At 44.5% G+C, this 18,531-nt stretch overlaps 1 protein-coding gene across 1 annotated transcript in view; it reads right to left on the reverse strand.

The window, feature by feature from the left end:
• Positions 1–18,531, reverse strand: part of CFAP61 (cilia and flagella associated protein 61) — a 239,479-nt gene that overhangs the window by 34,606 nt on the left and 186,342 nt on the right. Inside the window, exon 25 of the mRNA XM_059705429.1 lies at positions 13,994–14,199. Coding sequence (XP_059561412.1) covers positions 13,994–14,199 — 206 coding nt within the window. The remainder of the gene's footprint in view (positions 1–13,993; positions 14,200–18,531) is intronic.

Consider the following 18,531-nt stretch of genomic DNA (forward strand, 5'->3'; position numbering starts at 1 on the left):
GCAAGAGAAAAGCAGTTCGTTACCTACAAGGGAGCTCCTATAAGATTTTCAAATGATTTCTCAACAGAAACTTTGCAGGCCAGAAGGGATTGACAAGAAATATTCAAAGTGATGAAAAGCAAGGACCTACAACTAAGATTACTCTACCCAACAAAGCTAGCGTTTAGAATTAAAGGACATACAAAGAGCTACATAAAATGATAAAGTGTCTTTTTTTTTTTTAATTCTCATCCAAGGATAGTTTTCAATTGATTTTTAGAGAAAGTGGAAGGGAGGGGGAGAAACAGAAACATCATTGTGAGAGAGACACACTGATTGGTTGCCTCCTGCACACACCTGAACAGGGGCACAGGATCAAGCCTGCAACCAAGATACATGCTCTGGACCAGAACTGAACCCAGGATCCTTCAGTCCACCGACTGATGTTCTATCCACTGAGCCAAACCAGCCAGGGCAAAGGGCCTTTTTTAAGAAGAAGGAAAAAAGAGATGAAAGTATGAACAATAAAATGGAAATAAATACATTTCTATCAACAATTGAATCTAAAAATCAAAATATAAGACAAGAAGAACAGAAAAAACAAACTCTGCCTATGAATAATTGACTTAAAGATGAAGTCTAGAATATCTTGAAATTTTTGTATCAAAATTTTTCTTTGGCACATTTAAAATATTAAAAAAATGGAAGGTAAAGGACAATAGAAACTTTGAGCCAACCGTCAAAAAACTGTGGGGTTTTTTTGCTTGTTTTACTGTCATTTTAGTGGATTTCAGGAGGGAGAGGAGGTAAACTTGTATATTCAATCTGCCATATTTAACCAGAAGCCCCTGAATTCTTTTTCAGTACAATTCTAAATAGCAAGTCTTTTTATCAAACTTTTCTGAATTTAGGTTTTTATCCAGTTTTACTGAGAAATAATTGACATGCATCACTGTATAAATTGATGGTGAAGAGCATGATGGTTTAATATATATACATTGTGAAACGATGCCACAATAGGTTTCGTTCACGTCCGTCATCTCATATAGACACAATAAAAAGAGAAAAAGAATTATTTTTGTGATAAGAACTCTTCGTATCTACTCTTTTGAGGATGTCCCTATACACCACATAGCAGTGTCCACTACAGTCACCATGTTGTACGTGACATCCTGTGAGCTTATTATTTCATACCTGGAAGTTTGTACCTTTTGACCACATTTCCAATTGAATTTCTAAATTAGGCTCATGGATTCCAAATTCTGGGACAGAAATTGATTGGAAACTCCCTCTATGTAAGCCTGAGTTCTTCGTTCCCATGGATTTAGTGACGTTTGATATAATAGAAAGAGCTGTGTTCATGATTTTCATCATTCTTGTTACTCTGGTGTTGCCTGCCCACTGAGGGATCAGAGCTTGAGGCAAAGACGGTTTTATGCGGGAGGTACCATCCCAGGGCAGCCAGAGTGAAAAGAAAGGGAAATGGGGTGGTGAAAGATGGGGAACAATGCAGAATTATGCACTACGCACTGGCCACCGCCTCAGGCTAGGCCCCATGCAGGATGCCTCTGGATGGGCTCTATGAAGAAACTGGGTCTTGGGACAGTCTATCGGAGGAGGGGGAAGGGGTTTGTCTTCTCTGGCTCCCTCCCAGCCGCAGGGAACTGGATCCCTGCACTTGTGCCCTGCATCACGCAGCCTCTTTGGCAGTCACTTGGGAAGCCAGATCCTACCACCTGTGGCACCGGGCTTCCTCAGCCAAGCCCAGGGGTGGGAGGAGGAGCAGAAACTCTCGGAGATCAAGCGAGGCTGGGACATGGTCATGCTGATGGTCTGAGTGGATGGGCTCATTATAGGATCCAGATCTTTCTGAATTCTTCCCCAGGAATTTTTCAAAGTGGGACTAGGAAAGAAAGGCCCCTCTGCTATCTAAATACCAACTAGGAGGTGCGTGAGCCTGGAACTCCCACGACTTCCACCTGGGGGAGGCCAGTCTGAGACAAGCAAGCCCGCCGGCAGGGACAAGAAGGCAAATTCTGACGGTGTTTCAAACCCTGGCTTCGGAAGGCCTCCTGCTCGTCCCTCGGGGTAGTTCTGGGGATGTTACAGTGTCTTCGGTGTTTCAGTCAGGGTGTCCTGTGCTTCTGTTGCTGTAGAATCTAGATGGAGATTCCTGACTAATGGTTATGATCAGGAAGAATATTAACAAATAATTTTTTATCTTATATCCAATAACAACTTTAATGAATCATTAAAAAAACCCTTAAAATTAAAAATGTGTCTCCACTTCAGATATCTTCCTACTTAGCATGCTACGGCTGACCTGTTGCAATAAAGGCCTAGGTTAGCGCTTCAGAAATCAGTTTGGTTTACATATTAAATCCTTGCCAGGGCCCCAGCAGCCTGGGATCCTCAATCCAAAAAGGCCCACTTGCAGATCTGTGCAGAGGGCAATAACTGACCGATGAACACCCTTCAGGGTGCCCTTGGTGAGGGTTTGACTTGGAGGCCTGACAAGTGCAGTAGGTCCCTGGTAGCCAGTCCGTGTTAATATCTTGAATGAGTTCTAGCTTTGTTCAATTATCACGTGCAGAAAGCCTACAGCTTGCAGGCGCCGCTTGTCAGCTGGGGCTGCTAGTGGCTGGGAACTAATCATTAAGGCTGCCACGAAGCAGAAAAGCCACCTCCCAGCAGCCCTGCGGCCTCCAGCATGGTGTATATTTTGCTATTTCACTTGGATTTGCTCCTAATGATTGAACTATAGATTATTAATGCTGCAAGCCTCCGGGAGCCCAGCGTGACTGTGCTGGGCTCTATTCTGCCCTCGGAGCCTTCAGCACGGATCCTGGCCTGGCAGACGGTGCTCCGGCAGCTGTCGGAGTCGCTGGGGCCAAGAGAGTGTCGTGGGATCCAAACGGTGGCTCCTATTAGCAGCTGTGGGGGCATCGTTGGTGGCATTTGGTGCTCTCTTCTCCCCAAATTACTAGATAGAGTGAATAATAAGTCACAAAACACAGCTCAGAGTTTGCTGGGTGGGTGACAAAGTGTTTGAGAGAGAAGGAGCAATGGCTGAGGCCATGCTGGGGCTATGCCATCTGTCACTCTGCAGAGTTATCCTGGGCGGATGCGGGGGCCAATGCTGAGCAGCACACGCGGACCCAGGCATGGGGATGCCCCGGGCCCGCAGCAGTGCGACGCTGGAGGAGGAGAGTAGCACAGGACCACTGGTGGGACAGCTCCTCCAGGGCGGGCTCTGAGCGGATGCTCCTGTACATCATCTCCTTCAGTTTTCACCAGGAAGCAGAGAAGGGAAATGAAGCTTAGAGGAATGAGGTGACCTGCCTAAGCCCACACTCCAGGCGAGGTCCGAAGGACCCCCTGGTGCGTTTTCTGAGGAGCGCTCTCTCCTTTTCAGTTATCACCACCGAGTGAGAACCAGGAGACCCGTTTCTGCCCAGATAGGGAAATGAGGCTGGAGTTGAACCCAGGCCAGCTGACAGGGGGCTGGTCCCTATGGTGGCTGAATGGGAGTGCCCAGGGGGCACTACATGCCTTGGGCAGCACGGCCCGCAGCTGGTGGAAGCAGCAAAGTACCTTTGCCCGGCTTCACAGCAGCCTGATAAGCTGTGAGGAGACAGATCTGGGGTACAAATCTGTCTTAGCGCAGGCTAAGATTGGGTGGCTCAAACAACATAAATTTATTTCTCACAGTTCTGGAAGCTGGAAGTCCAAGATAAGGGTTCCAGAATGGTCAGTTTCTGGTGAGGACTCTCTTCCCGGCTTGCAGATGGCTGCCTTCTGTGTCCTCACATGAAATCTCTTGCTCTTCCTCTCCTTGTAAGGCCACAGTCCTACTGGATTAGGGTCCCACCCTTATGACCTCGCTCAACCTTAATTATCTCCCTAAGACCTCATCTACAGATACAGTTACAATGGGGATTAGGGTTTCAACATATGAATTCTGGGGAACAAAATCCAGTCCTGGTGAAGGAAATAGACATACAAGTCTGGGAAGCACGGAGAGTCCCAAGCAGATGAACCCAAAGAGGGCCACACCAAGACACATCATAATTAAAATGCCAAAGATTAAAGACAAAGAGAGAATCTGAAGAGCAGCAAGAGAAAAGCAGTTAGTTACCTACAAGAGAATGCCCATACGCTGTCAGCTGATTTCTCAACAGAAAATTTGCAGGCCAGAAGGGAGTGGCAAGAAATATTCAAAGTGATGAATAGCAAGGACATACAATCAAGATTATTCTACTCAGAGAAGTTTTCATTTAGAATAGAAGGACAGAAAACAAGCTTCCCAGACAAGAAAAAGCTAAAGGAGTTCGTCACCACCAAACTACTATTATATGAAAGGTTAGAGAGTCTTCTTTAAGAAGAAGAAGGGAAAAAAAGGATTAAAAATCTGAACAATATAATGGAAATAAATACATATCTAACAACAATAAGGGAACAAGCAGAACAGAAACAGACTCAGAGATACAGATACCATTTTGATGGTTGCCAGATGGGAGGAGGTTTGAGGGGATGGGTGAAAAAGGTAAAGAGGTTAAGAAGTACAGATTGGTTGTTACAGAATAATCATGGGGATGTAAAGTACAGCATAGGGAATAATAAAGTTCTAATAATTACATACGGTTTCAGATGGGTACAAGATTTATTGGGATGATCACTTAGTAAGTTATAAAATGTCTAAACACCTAATCACTGTAGTATGCACCTGAATTTAATATAATGTTGTGTGCCAACTGTAATAAATAAATAAATAAATCATTTAAATTAAAAAGAACTTCACGCAGACTTTGACAGTGGTCCACATGGCTTCTTCAATTTAGTGTAATTATTTGTACTCAAGAAAATTAAAAAAAAATATGTGGACTAACATTAACAAGCAAAAGTATTTATCAGCATTTTTTATGATTATAAAAACTTTAAAACTAGATGATAAAGAGTCATTACATAATGAGAGCGATGTAACCATTGCATTTTATTTAAAAAATGTGTAATGGTATGAGGAAATTTTCTTATATTTTAAAATAGTGGCACACAATGTTCTATGATTCTGTTTTCATAATACTATATAGATAATGTATTCTTTATGTAATAGGGCATAAATTAGCAGAAATTTAAAAACCAATGAAAATATTAACAGTAGTTACATTTAATGTTAATGTTATAAAAAAAATAAAAGCCTTTTATCGTTAAGAAAAATATCTTCTCTCTGTGTGTCCACTAGGCTTCCCTTGCTTTATGGTGATTGCCAGAGGGAAGAAAGGGTCGGGGGAAGAAGAAGAGGGACAGGGAGGATAAATGGAGATGGGTGGAGACTTGGGGTGGCAAACACACAATACAGTGTAGAGATGATGTGCTGTAGAATTGTAAAGCTGAGACCTATATATTTTACTAACCAATGTCACCCCAATAAATTATATTTTTAAAAAAAGAAAAAATCTTGGCTATGAGATGAAATAGTCACTTTTCCTTCATTCATTCATGGGCACTATGCTCAAAGCAATGTTTCTTACTAACATGAATAGGACTGAGGCAATTGAAATAAGAGTTTACACCTTCCTGATACCTCAAAGCCCTAAATAAAAACTAGATCCAGGCCTTTCTGATAAATACTAAGATGATATGCTAAACCATATTTTTATGACAAATGAGGCAAATTATTGGGACACACTGGATATTGAGATTTTTTAAAAAGCTCCATGTTTTATGCAAAGTTCCAGGTGCTCATTATTTTAAACATTCATTCCTATGTGAATGGGTGCATTTGTTTTTCTTTCACATTATAATCTTTGGCATGAATATTCAAAGGGACATGCGCTGGCTATAATTTCAGGAAGTTCCAAATAATCTCCAACCCAGGAAAGGCTAATTCCATACAAATGTCACAGTGGGAAGAAGGAGGTGATGTATACTAGAGAAAACCCCCCCAAACTCTAGTCTTTTTGTTTTCTTTTGTTAATCCTCACCCGAGATAATTTTTCCATTGATTTTTAGAGAGAGTGGAGGTAATAGAGACAGAAACATGGATGAGAGAGAGACACATCGACTGGTTGTCTCCCACAAGCACCCTGACTTAGGGACTGGAGATGGAGTCTGCAACCAAGGTACATGCCCTTGACTGGGACTCTAACCTGAGACCCTTCAATCTGAGGGCTGATGCTCTAACCACTGAGCAAACAGGCCAGGTCCAAACTCTAGTCTTTTAATCAGAGCAATATGACAACTAAAAATGGACATATGTTATGTCAAATGGAATTTGGCCCCACACTGGTCTAGATACTTCCAGATCTCAGGTGAACCATCTCAGTAATGAGAAATGTTTAAAAATGTCGGTTCAGCCTCACAGGTTATGTGATGGTGTGAGAAGCACCACTAGGCAAGCCAGAAGGCCCGGGAATGGTCAGCGAGGATCCCCCAGGCCAGTGGTCGGCAAACCTCGGCTCGCGAGCCACATGCGGCTCTTTGGCCCCTCTTCCACAAAATATCATGTGCGGGCGTGCACATACAGTTCGATTGAAACTTCGTGGCCCATGCGCAGAAGTCGGTTTTCAGCCTGGGCGAGTCTATTTTGAAGAAGTACTGTTGATATTTGGCTCTGTTGACTAATGAGTTTGCCGACCACTGCCCCGGATGGATCATGTAAGCACACCCCATTGAAATCCTTCCAGGGCAGAGAAATAGACTATAATTAAATGACTGGGAAGGACAGACAATGAAGAGAACAAATTTTGATTTTAGCAAACATTTGCGAACATATCGTTTCTAAGGCAATCACACAGAACTGGCATTACAGGGAACGAAACAGACAAGCAGCGACACCTCGATGAGTCTACAGACAGGCAGGTCCTTGGCTTGTTAAGTAGCCAAAAGGGAGATTTGCACCTCGGGGGAACTTGTATTCAACAATGTTTAGGTATGTGCCAAAAAACGGACAAGTTGGAGGGGGAAGTCCTATTTTAAGAACATTCGGTAAGTCTGCAAAAAAGGGCCCTTAGGATTTAGTGTGTGGTTTCCTACTGGAAACAGCACCGGGCCACTGACTACGGCGGCACCGAAAACACTGAGGTCATGCTTAAATGACTCCAACTGGAGTCTAATACATGAATCAGAAGTCGCTGTGGGCTGGCAGCGTCCTGCTTTGCAGCTCCGAAGACAGAGCTAGCACAGGGCAGCTTTCCTGAGAGAGTAACTTCTGGAGCTTCACAGTTCAACAAGGTAATGGCAGCTCGTTAAAGCGCCTGCTCAAATCCCATTTAGAATATTGCGCACAGCAGCACTTACCCACTAAAAATAGGCCACCGAGTGTCTGGGGAAGCGTGGAGGAGGGTGGCGGCGCTGGCAGGAGGGCTGCATGAGGGCAGTCTTTGAGGGATGAGCATGTTAAGATGTGCAAAGAGATAATTTAATCAAGGTTTATGAGTATCTGATGGGCTCATACAAAGAAGCTAGGGCAAGACCTATTCACACCGGTGAGGAAAAAGGATGCTACAGACTGTTAATGAAGGCGAAGGGGTGGGTGCAGGGACTCAGCAGGGCCATTGGTAAGTGGGGTAAATGACGGTGAGGTAGTTAAGACAGCAGGGAGGGCACCGGACATGGCCTTGTTAAAGCCATGACAGGGACTTTGTGGCTCCCTCCTTGAAGCTCCCTCTGTCCCCAGGCCCTGCGGGAGGGGCAGTACCACAGGGTGGAAGCTGCTGCTCATTCTAAACCTCACCAAAGGACTTAGGGGGCCGTTGGGGGGGGGGGGGCGGGAATTGCAAGGTTTGCCATAGGCGTGTGCATTTGCGCATGTGGGACACACGTGCTCTTAAGAGGAAGATTGGGAAAAAACTTTAGTAACATTTGTCATGTGAGCTTTAAATGCTGGTTGGTTCAGAAATTAACTCATGATACAAATGGACTCCATTCTTTTTCCAAAGCGATCAATCATTCTCTCTCTCTCTCTCTCTCCCCACCCCCCTCTCGTACACATACCCACAAGCGCACGCACATGCAGAGTCACCAGTGGTGAACTTTTCTTCATTGCCAATGGTTTGTGCTGGCGCTCTGAGGTGAAAACAGAGACTAAAATAAGGTAGAATCCAAGCCGGCCTGGGCCACAAATCCGCAGCACGCTGCTGTCCTGTGACAGCTGCCTGCCTGTGTATCCTGGTGGCTGACTGCTTGGCCACCACCATGTGTCCCTAAATGGATCCAAGCAAGTCCCACTGCAGGCAGCAGGAGCCACTGCTCACGAGGCCTCGACTGCCACAGCGTCTGCCCCCTGGCATCACCAGGGCCTGCGCTGTTCTGCCCTGGATGGTGTGAGGTTCGATTGGAGGAAGTAGGAGAAAGAAGCCAGAGGCTTCCTTTGAAACTGGAGAAGAATTTGATCTTGAGGTCAGGCCTGACGGGCAGAGATAGAGCACCTGGTCAGCAGTCAACCCTCCCAGAATAGAGAAAGGTGCCCCCAGACATAGTGGGTGGGAATTCACCCAGATTCGAACAAGAGATGTGGCTGGTGTTGCCGAGGTCAGGGAAACAATCTGTAATCTCATCGCAGCCAAAATCAGCTACACCATCCCCTGCCTGCTTGGAAAGAGTCTCTCTGGTCCATCTGACAACAGGGCAGGCAGTGCTGAGCCAGGAATTAGCCCTGGGATCTGGCAGCATTTCATGGTACTTGAAAAGAATGCGGCCGCAGCTGCAGGCACACAGTAACACGCCCGTGGGAGTGACTGACAGGCATGGTGTTGCCCTCAGGACCTCACTTCAAATGACCAGCGACCTCTTGGATGAGCAGCCACTGTTTTCCTGCCCTCTACCCCCTCCTTGGTTCTTTCTTACAGATGTCCATTGGTACGTTCTGTTGTCCGATGTCATCCGGTCTGCCATTTTAAATATTCACTCCTAGCAAATCAAATTAACTTAAAAGTATTATTACCATCAGTTAACAGCGGCACCCTGACCAGCATCCCAAGCTCACAAAGTCTGTCTGCTTCAACATCACCTTCTTCTTGGGGGAAACCAAGCCAGCCAGGGCTTTTGGATTTGGTTTAACGTGAAAACATTTTCTTTGCAGAGATAGCTCGCAGCATTTTCCTCCCCACTGGGTAGAATTTTGCTTTAACCAGCAACTGATTCTCCTCTAACTCAAGTATTTTGGGTAAAGTCGGAAGCAATGATAAATAAAATACTCTGCACTAGCTAAGGAACAAATGAATTCATTTTCTGAATGTTTTTTCCTTTATTTTAGAAAAAAATTCAGGTAAGTCTAAAAATTAAAAAAAAATATATATTTTTATTGATTTCAAAAAGGAAGGGAGAGGGAGAGAGAGATAGAAACATCAATGATGGGAGAGTCATTGATCTGCTGCCTCCTGCACACCTCCTACTGGGGATTGAGCCCGCAACCAGGCATGTGCCTTTGACTGGAATCAAACCCGGGACCCTTCTGTCCACAGGTCAATGTTCTATCCACTGAGCCAAACTAGCTAGGTCATGTCTACAAAAATTTAAAGGAAGGAAAGCATATGACTAAGGAATTTGATAGTTCATCAAAATATCCTCCTCCTATATAATAAAAGGGCAATATGCAAATTGACCCTAACAGCAGAACGACCAGAACAACCACTCAATCAGTCACCATGAGGCGCACTGACCACCTCTCAGTCCCTTTCCCCGGCTGGCAGGCTCCAATCGCCCGATGGCAGCTGGGGAAGAGGGCCCTGATCGCAGGCCAGGCCTAGGGACCGTACCCGCACACGAATTTCGTGTGCCAGGCCTCTAGTAGTTTATAATTGAAAGCATTAGGAAAACATCCTCATTCATAAAAGGTTTCAGAAATTAAATACTTTTTCTGGGGGAAAAATTAAAATCCATGCATGATTAAAATTCTTAGCAAGCTAGTAATTAAAACAATATCTGATAAAGAATGTCTATAAAATATGTATGGCAAATGTCATATACTTAATAAAAAACGCATTCCCTTTAAAATTAAGAATGAGGTACGGGTGCTATCTCTCACTACTTCTGTTTTATCTTCTACTGCAGATATTAGCCAATGTAGTAAGACAAGAAAAAGAGATAAAAGTTACAAAGATTGTAAAAGAAGAAATAAAACTGTCATTATTTGCATACAATATAATTTTTTCTGTGTGGAAAATTTAAAAGAACCTATAGGTAAATTATTTGAATGAACGAGAGTTTAGAAAATTTGCAGAATACAAAATCATACAAAAACTTAGTGCATTTCTATACAACAGCAATCAATAAAAAATAATATTTACAACAGTAAAGAAATCAAGACCTATACTATGCTATGATACTGGACTTAATAACAAAGATGCCAATTCTCACCTAATGAATCTAGGTTTTAATACATTTGCTATCTAGTCACAGAGCTTGACAAGTTTACATAAACCTATTGGAAAAGCAAAGGGACAAAAATATCCAAGACACCCCAAAGAAGGCAAACAGATTATGTTAAAATTAAGAACATCTGTTAATTGACACCATAAATAAGTGGAAAGACAAACCTCAAAATGGGAGAAGTTATATTAAGGATACATAACCAACATAAGTTTGCATCCAGAATATATGAATGACCCTGTGAATTAGGAAAAACATGACACACAAACAAAACATGGACAAAGGTCATAACAGGCACCTCACAGGAACTACCACAAATGGCCCACAAACAAATAAAAAGGCACTAAATTGTCATTGATCAGGAAAGGGAAAATTAAAACCACAGGAAGACACCTTTTCAAACCACCAGAATAGACAAATTTTAAAGCATAACAGTGTAAGGCAGCGGTTCTCAAGCTGTGGGTCGCGACCCCTTTGGCGGTCGAATGACCCTTTCACAGGGGTCGCCGAAGACCATCCTGCATATCAGATATTTACATGACGATTCATAACAGTAGCAACATTACAGTTATGAAGTAGCAACGAAAATAATTTTATGGTTGGGTCACAACATGAGGAACTGTATTTAAAGGGCCAGAGGTTGAGAACTACTGGTGTAAGGATTGCCAGGGTTGTGGAGGTGCTTTCATGCCCTGCTGGAGAGAGTTCAACAGATAAAAACTACTTTTGGGAACATTTCAGCACCACCTAGTTCACCCGAGAGAAATTCTTGCAGCTGTGGTTGTGGTATCAAACTGGGGCCAATTTAAATACCAATCAATGGGAAAATGGATGAATAGTGACACAATTATATAAGGGAATACTATACAGCAGGGAAATAATTGAACTGCAGCTACAAACATCACCATGAGGGACCTTATAAACATAGTGCTAAATGGTATTGACTTTCTCTAGTCAGCCACAAAATCAATTCAAAGAAGGCAAAAGAAATTGATCTACTTTTTAGGAAATCATATATAGGTGGCACATTTTTATTTTTTTATTTTTTACTAGAGGCCCGGTGCACGAAAATCATTCACTGGGGGAAGGGGGGGTCCCTCAGCCCAGTCTGTGCCCTCTCACAGTCCAGGACTCCTTGGGGGATGTCCACCTACTGGCTTCTGGCTGAGTGGTGCTCCCCCTGTGGGAGCACACTGACCACCAGGGGGCAGCTCCTGCATTGAGTGTCTGCCCCCTGATGGCCAGTGCGCATCATAGCGACCGGTCGTTCCACGGTTCAGTCGATTTGCATATTAGGCTTTTATTATATAGGAGGATTGTTGACACTATTACAGATGTTTCCATACCCACTTCCTGCCTCCCCCATCTACTCAGCCCCACCCCCCTCCCTCTGGCTATCACCACACTGTTGTCTGAGTCTATGGGTTATGTATATATGTTCTTTGGCTAATCCCTTCACCTTTTTCCATCTAGTTTCTCATGCCACCCTCCCCTCTGATAGCTGTCAGATTTTCCATGTATCCATGCATATGTTTCTAATGTTTGTCAGTTTATTTTTAAAAAATATTTTTATTGATTTCAGAGAGGAAGGGAGAGGGAGAGAGAGAGATAGAAATATCAATGATATGGCTGTCTCCTGGACACCCCTTACTGGGGATAAAGCCCACAACCCAGGCATGTGGCCTTGAGTGGAATCGAACCTGGGATCCTCAGTCTGCAGGCTGACGCTTTATCCACTGAGCCAAACCAGCTAGGGCTGCCAGTTTATGTTGTTCATTAGATTCTATATCTTAGTGAGATCATATGGTATTTCTCTGACTGGCTTATTTCACTTGGCATAATAATCTCCAGGTTCATCTATTCTATTGCAAAAGGTAAGAGTTCCTTCTTCTGGGGAGCCTCATAGTATTCCATTGTGTGAATGGATCACAGGAGAAGCCACTGGTTGAGACTGGTAGGAAGGGCAGAGACCAGAAAGGGGCTTTCCCAGAGAGGCATGCAGCCTAGACCCCAGCCAGGCTCCCCAGCTTGGAGTGCCAGAGCCAGGAAGAGGGGCCCACATAGCATCCAGCTGTGACAAGCAGCAAGGTTTCTGTTGGCCATGGAGAGGCAGAGCCCACAGGAGACACAGGCACCCTTTTCAAGGGCCCCCACACAAAATTTCCTTCGCAGCCCATCACCCTGGGCTCCAGTGGAGGGAGAGCAGGGCAGACTGGAGTTGCCTGAGGAGAGTCTGGGGGTTTGTGGCTTTGGAGAAAGAGGTGGGGAACAGCCAAAAGATACCGTATACCGGCCCTGTCATCACTTTGTTTTAGTGGAAATAGAGGAAAATGCTCCTTTCTAAGCACCAGACTATATCCAGAAGTAGCTTTCTACTCTGAAATTTTAGCCTTTCTAGAGTCGTAGGATAAACAAGTGTTTTAGAATTTGAAAGATCAAGATCTAGATCACCCAGTTAGACCCACCTGCCAGTGCAGAATTCCCTTAACAATATCTCAGACAAATGGCCACCTTTCCCTGCTTGAGCACAAGCTGTGTGGAAGACAGCTGGGGTCATGAACAGCATGTTTGTGGTTGTGGAGTTCTCACCAGGACTAAGTGCTTTCCTATCCCGTTCCCAGAATTACCTCTTAAACTTCTGACCACTGCTCTTACTAGCCCTGGGTCAAAGGAACTCGAAAATCATCGCATCCAGGCCTACCCACAGTGTGGAGGCTGTAATGGGTGCATCTGGGATTTAGGCCTGTGCATGGCCATGGGAGCTATGTGTGGGTACATCTGGAGTCCATGCACTTCCCCATGTAACTCTCCACCTTCAATGCTAGTGCTCAATGCTAGTGGTCAGATGTTATTTACTATATGAGAACTAGAGGCCTGGTGCATGGATTCGTGCACCAGTGGGGTCCCTCAGCCTGGCCTGCGCCCTTTTGCAATCCAGGGGATGTCGGACTGCTGGTTTTAGCCTGATCCCTGCAGGCCCTGGAGGGGGTCGGGCCAAAACTGAAAGTCCGACATCCCCCAAGGGATATAGTAGTGCAGGAAGTGGCAGGCGGCCAGGGAGGAGCCTGAGCTGCTCCAGCTCATCCCTGCCCCACTGCACCTGCCACTGCCTCTCATAGCGCTGCCGCGGAGGGAGGAGAGGCTTGCAGCACCACAGCTGCGCTTGCCAGCCATGGAGTCTGGTGCCCATTGGTCAGTTGAGCAGCACTCCGGCTGTGGGAGCGCACTGACCACTAGGGGGAAGCTCCTGGGTTGAGCATCTGCCCCTTGGTGGTCAGTGTGCGTCATGGCGACTGGTCGACCAGCTGTTTGGTCATTCAGTTGCTTAGGCTTTTATATACAGTGGGGCCTTGACTTACGAGTTTAATTCGTTCCGAGACCGAGCTTGTTAAGGAGCTCGTTAACTCAAATTACTCTATCAACTCAATGCAAAAAATCGGCCGAGAGACAGCTGGTATCTCAAAAAACTCATTAGTCGGGACACTCATAAGTTAAGGCCCCACTGTATATAGATGAAATCTCTGCCACTCTAGCTTCTCCCATGGATTCCTGTTTTGCTATCTGGTGTATCACAAAACACACCCTTCATTCATAAGACACTAGTATTGCATTTCCCCTTAGTACAATGCACGGTCCAACTTACCGGTAGAGATCTGGGATCATCTTGTTCTCAAACCGAGCACACAGGTTGTTGAGGAGTTGCTCATGCTGCCCAAACAAGCGAATGTAGTTGGAGGTGGGGAAAGGCTCCTTAGAAAGGCACGTTATGGTCTCCACTATTTTACAGTTGTTAATATGTACTCGGAAATAAGTGCCTCTTTTTGCTTTACCTGTTACTATTTCTGTACCCTGGAGGGGAATGGATCAGAAAAAACAACATTAGAAACATTTCTGAACTTTGGGAACTTTATCATAGCAATTAATTTTCCAAATATAACGAACGAGGTTATATCTTATGGCTCGTTGCAAATGACTCTAACAGATATTGACTAAACTCAACAGAAGATAGCTGTGTCCGAAAGCACAGACTTGGACTTAATGACTAAGTGTTCCTCGGGATATGACTGCATTGTTCAGAGTTTCTAAATTAGTTGCTAGGTTACAGCCAATTCTCTAATCCTCAATACCTCACACAGCTAAGATGTGGGGCTGGGTTTACTCTGCTCCATGCTGTCTGTTAAGACTGCTAATTTTCGTAGTTTTTTCACAGCACTGTTTTGAGAAAACCTCCTAGCCAAAAATGATCAGAAAGAATTTCACTTTTTAAAGTTTATTTAAATAAAGGAAATGAGTAAAAGATGAATGTCTGACAGGTTGGTTTGGGGAGGTTTGGCTGTTGGGGAAGGTCTGTTTCCAGGGAGAAGGTTCAAGTTTATGGAAATACACGTATACATTCTGCAGGCCACATTTTCGCTTGTAACTGTCAAAGCTTCACGTCCCCTAGAAACTGGCTGACACTGCCATGGAAGCCCAGATGACAAGGAAAGATGCCATTCTATTCCATGCCACTACCACCTTTCCTATTTCAGCCTCTAATGACTACCGACCCGCCAACCAGGACACACTCCCCACGGGCTCAGGCCACCAAACTGAGAACCCGTGGCAGACAAATAGGTTTTGTTGATGGTGGATGAGCCTTCAGTTTACCCCCAGACTCTGAACTTAGACTCAGGGTCACACTCAATAAATCTCTCCTGAGTGCATATAGATTTAAGGTTTTGCTCTGAACTTGAATGTGGCATTTATAAATCCAAGGCAAGGTGGACTACACTGATCTCAAACATTTACTTAGTCCTGGACATCCCCTGGGGATTTTGTCTAAACAAGGACACACAGTTTAACTGGATTTTTAAATATATTGAAGCAACCGGTGGATGTTTGGATATCATATGGCAAAAACCCTGAGAAGGTACAAGGTGAGGTTTACAGGAGGGATATCAGGTAAATCCTGGGCCAGCCCCAAGTATGTGTGAGAAATTGGGTGTTTGGGGTGGGAGGGAGAGAAAACATAACTTAGTAAAAGGGCTGGGGGGGGTGCAAGCTGCCCATCATTCATAGAGATGGATAGATACACAGAGAAAATCTACCTGCATAGGAAAGAATTAAAAAGAACAATTCAGCAAGGCATTACCTAACAAAACAATGGTACATCCTAATGATAAGGTACAACACATGCAATAGAATTTGTTGGTAAGCTGTATTTCATAATATAGGGAAATATGTTCACAGTACATTTTATACTATAGAAGCAGTTTTAAAATGTACAGATAATTCCTTTTTTTAATCAAAATTTTAACAAATGTCATTTTCTGAGGTTGGGAGACTGGGTCATTTTTGTTGTTTCTCTTCCTGTTCATTTGACTACATAGCATTTCTAGCTTTTAAACAATGACTACTACTTCTAAAATGATAAGTTATTTTAAAATACTCTGGCTGTGCTGTGGCAACGAACTAGACTTTTGGTGAAAAAATTGGGAGGAAGAGAAATGAAACAGAAAGCAGAAGAAAGAGGGAAGAAAGGGAGGGAGGGAGAGAGGGAGAGAGGAAAGGAGGGACAGAAGGAAGGAAGGAAGGAAGGAAGGAAGGAAGGAAGGAAGGAAGGAAGGAAGGAAGGAAGGAAGGAAGGAAGATAAGAAGGGGGGGAACTGTGGCAGGGTAGGGTTTGTCGGGAGAAGAGCTTGGAAAAAGCCAACTTGAGCCACAGGCTGCAGACTTTCTGGTGTCCTTATCTGATCGCCCCCTTACCCTTTGTTCTTGCCACAGCATTTCTCTGGTCCCAGATCACCTCACACACTTTTTAATTCAGATCTGTTTCCTCAGGAATTCTTTTTTTTTTTTAATATTTTTATTGATTTCAGAGAGGAAGGGAGAGGGAGAGAGAGATAGAAACATCAATGACGAGAGAGAATCATTGATCAGCTGCCTCCTGCACATCCCACACTGGGAATCAAGCCCGCAACCCAGGCACGTTCCCCAACCGAATGGGGAATCGAACCATGACCTCCTGGTTCCTAGGTCAACGCTCAACCACTGAGCCACACCACCTGGGCATCCTCAGGAATTTTTGACTTCTCAGATGGAGCAATGAACACACCAGGCTGTGGCACTTGGCATCACAGAATAATCTCTGGCATCAACTCCATCACAGCAAACACTATTTCCGAATTAAATACACATAGACTATGAGAGTGACATATGTGCCCTTCATGCACCTTTCTAACACCTGATGCAAGACTTAAAGGCCATTTGAGTTGGTGCCAGCAGCTTTCGGCCGGGAAGGCCCTTTGCAGGAGGGATGCCTGAGGAGGGCCACTCCCTCGCAGTGGTGGGAGTGTGGCTGGGGTCCCAGAGAGAGGGCCCTGTCAGCAGCTTTAGCACAGTTTTAGCACCAGGTTTCTCCAGGGCTCACTGGGGAGCAGTCAGCCACCGCACAAGGTCATGACCCCTCCTCCTCCTCTTTAAAATTTCTTTATGCTGAAGGATTAAGAAAGGGAACCCAGGCATCAAAGGGGCGCCCCAGGAGATGTGCCCAAGTGACTGACAAAGTTTTGACCTGGCAGCCTTTCACTAAACACTCCACCTTCCGCTCACAGGACCCTGTGTTCAGCTGGGATGGTCTGGGCCACCGTGAGGTGGAGCCCAAGAAGGCTGCTGGCCGACAGCAAGGAATCTGGGCAGATGAGCCCTTGGATGTCAGCCGGGTCCAAGAAGGCCACCTTGTCAGCATCATTCTCAATGACTTTTCATCACCATCTGTTTGTTTGGGGGCTATTTTTTGTCTCATTTTTTAATTTAAAGATTGAATTCTAATCTTTGGGTTGCCTCTCTCTGTTTTCGCTCATCATGGCTATGAGGGCTAAAAGAATGCAAAAAGTGGTTGCACTGGAGAGAAAGAAATGACTTGTGCTACGATGGCTAATATCCACAAAAGCAGTAATTGTGTCCGCTTCATGAGCTGTGGCACTCTGTTACCTCAGTGGGGGTGGGGAGCATTCTGGGAATTTGGAATGCATCAGCATTTTTGTACTGACATTAAGGACAATTCACCTACAGATGGGTTTCTCAGACAGATTACCACTGGAGGGTCAGGCAGACGCATCTACATTTCTTAGGTCCTTCCTGTGCGGTGGCTCACAGATTGGGAAAAGCCTGTTTCTCCTCCCAGAAAATCGCTCCCCTAATGACAAGGCAGCTCCCAGCTCTGCCATCCCCTGAGGGGTCCTAGGAGTAATGATGATGGTTTCACACACTTTCTAATTCTGGGGTGTGTGTCCAGTTTCTCCCTTTATGTATATAAGCAAGTTGTTAGGAAACTTGGATCTTGAATGTAAGATTTTAATGAAGTAACTGGTTCCGGTGTGTTTCCTTTCCCTTCCTTTGGATACAATCACCCTTTCAAGTTTCTTTATGATTTTGACAAAAGTTGGGAAATGGCTCTGGAATGTATGCCAAATGGAAGACACAGGATTAATCAAACCTGGTGTGCAAGAAATGGAGTTCCCAAGTCTCATGATAAACGCACAATTTTAAATTTAATGGTATCCACGGCAGAACTTGTTGTGACAAATTCCTTTGCTCTGTGGTGTACAGCCAACAAAGCATGTGGACTGGAATCTGTAAAGATTAGTTCATTATGGAGACGACTTGAGGTCCCTTTCTTCCTTTTGTCAGACTACCTCTCAGAGAGCTCATGAATTAATAAAGACACTCCTTACTAAACATCCCAATTCATGAGAGCTATGAAAGTCCGAAATCTGCACTACATTTATGGTAAAAATAGGAATTTCGTTTCTTTAGTGAAATATTGTTCAATAGTTCCACCCTTGATCAACTGGCTATATTTAGGTGACTGCCTGACCATTTTGGCAACAATTTTACTGAATCAAATTAATTCCAACTCCAAAAGATTGCCATGGAACCATCCTACATTTTTTTTTTCTGGGAGAATAAAACGGAAAAAAAATCTGTTTAGATCTTCTGTACTTATTAAAAAGGAGGCACACCTGGCAAAATGGTTCATTACAGTCAGGGACCCTGTTCAAATACTGTCATCATGCCAGCCAAAGAATCTGTTCAAGTGGCCTTCTTATTCAGACCCTCATTACCCAAAAATCCCTTTGGCTCCTCCTCGGACTTTATTCAAAGACAGCCATGGCTCATAAATAAACGACACTGTGCGTA

This window comes from Myotis daubentonii, chromosome 8 (genome assembly GCF_963259705.1).
Source record: "Myotis daubentonii chromosome 8, mMyoDau2.1, whole genome shotgun sequence".
In the NCBI taxonomy this organism is placed as follows: domain Eukaryota; kingdom Metazoa; phylum Chordata; class Mammalia; order Chiroptera; family Vespertilionidae; genus Myotis; species Myotis daubentonii.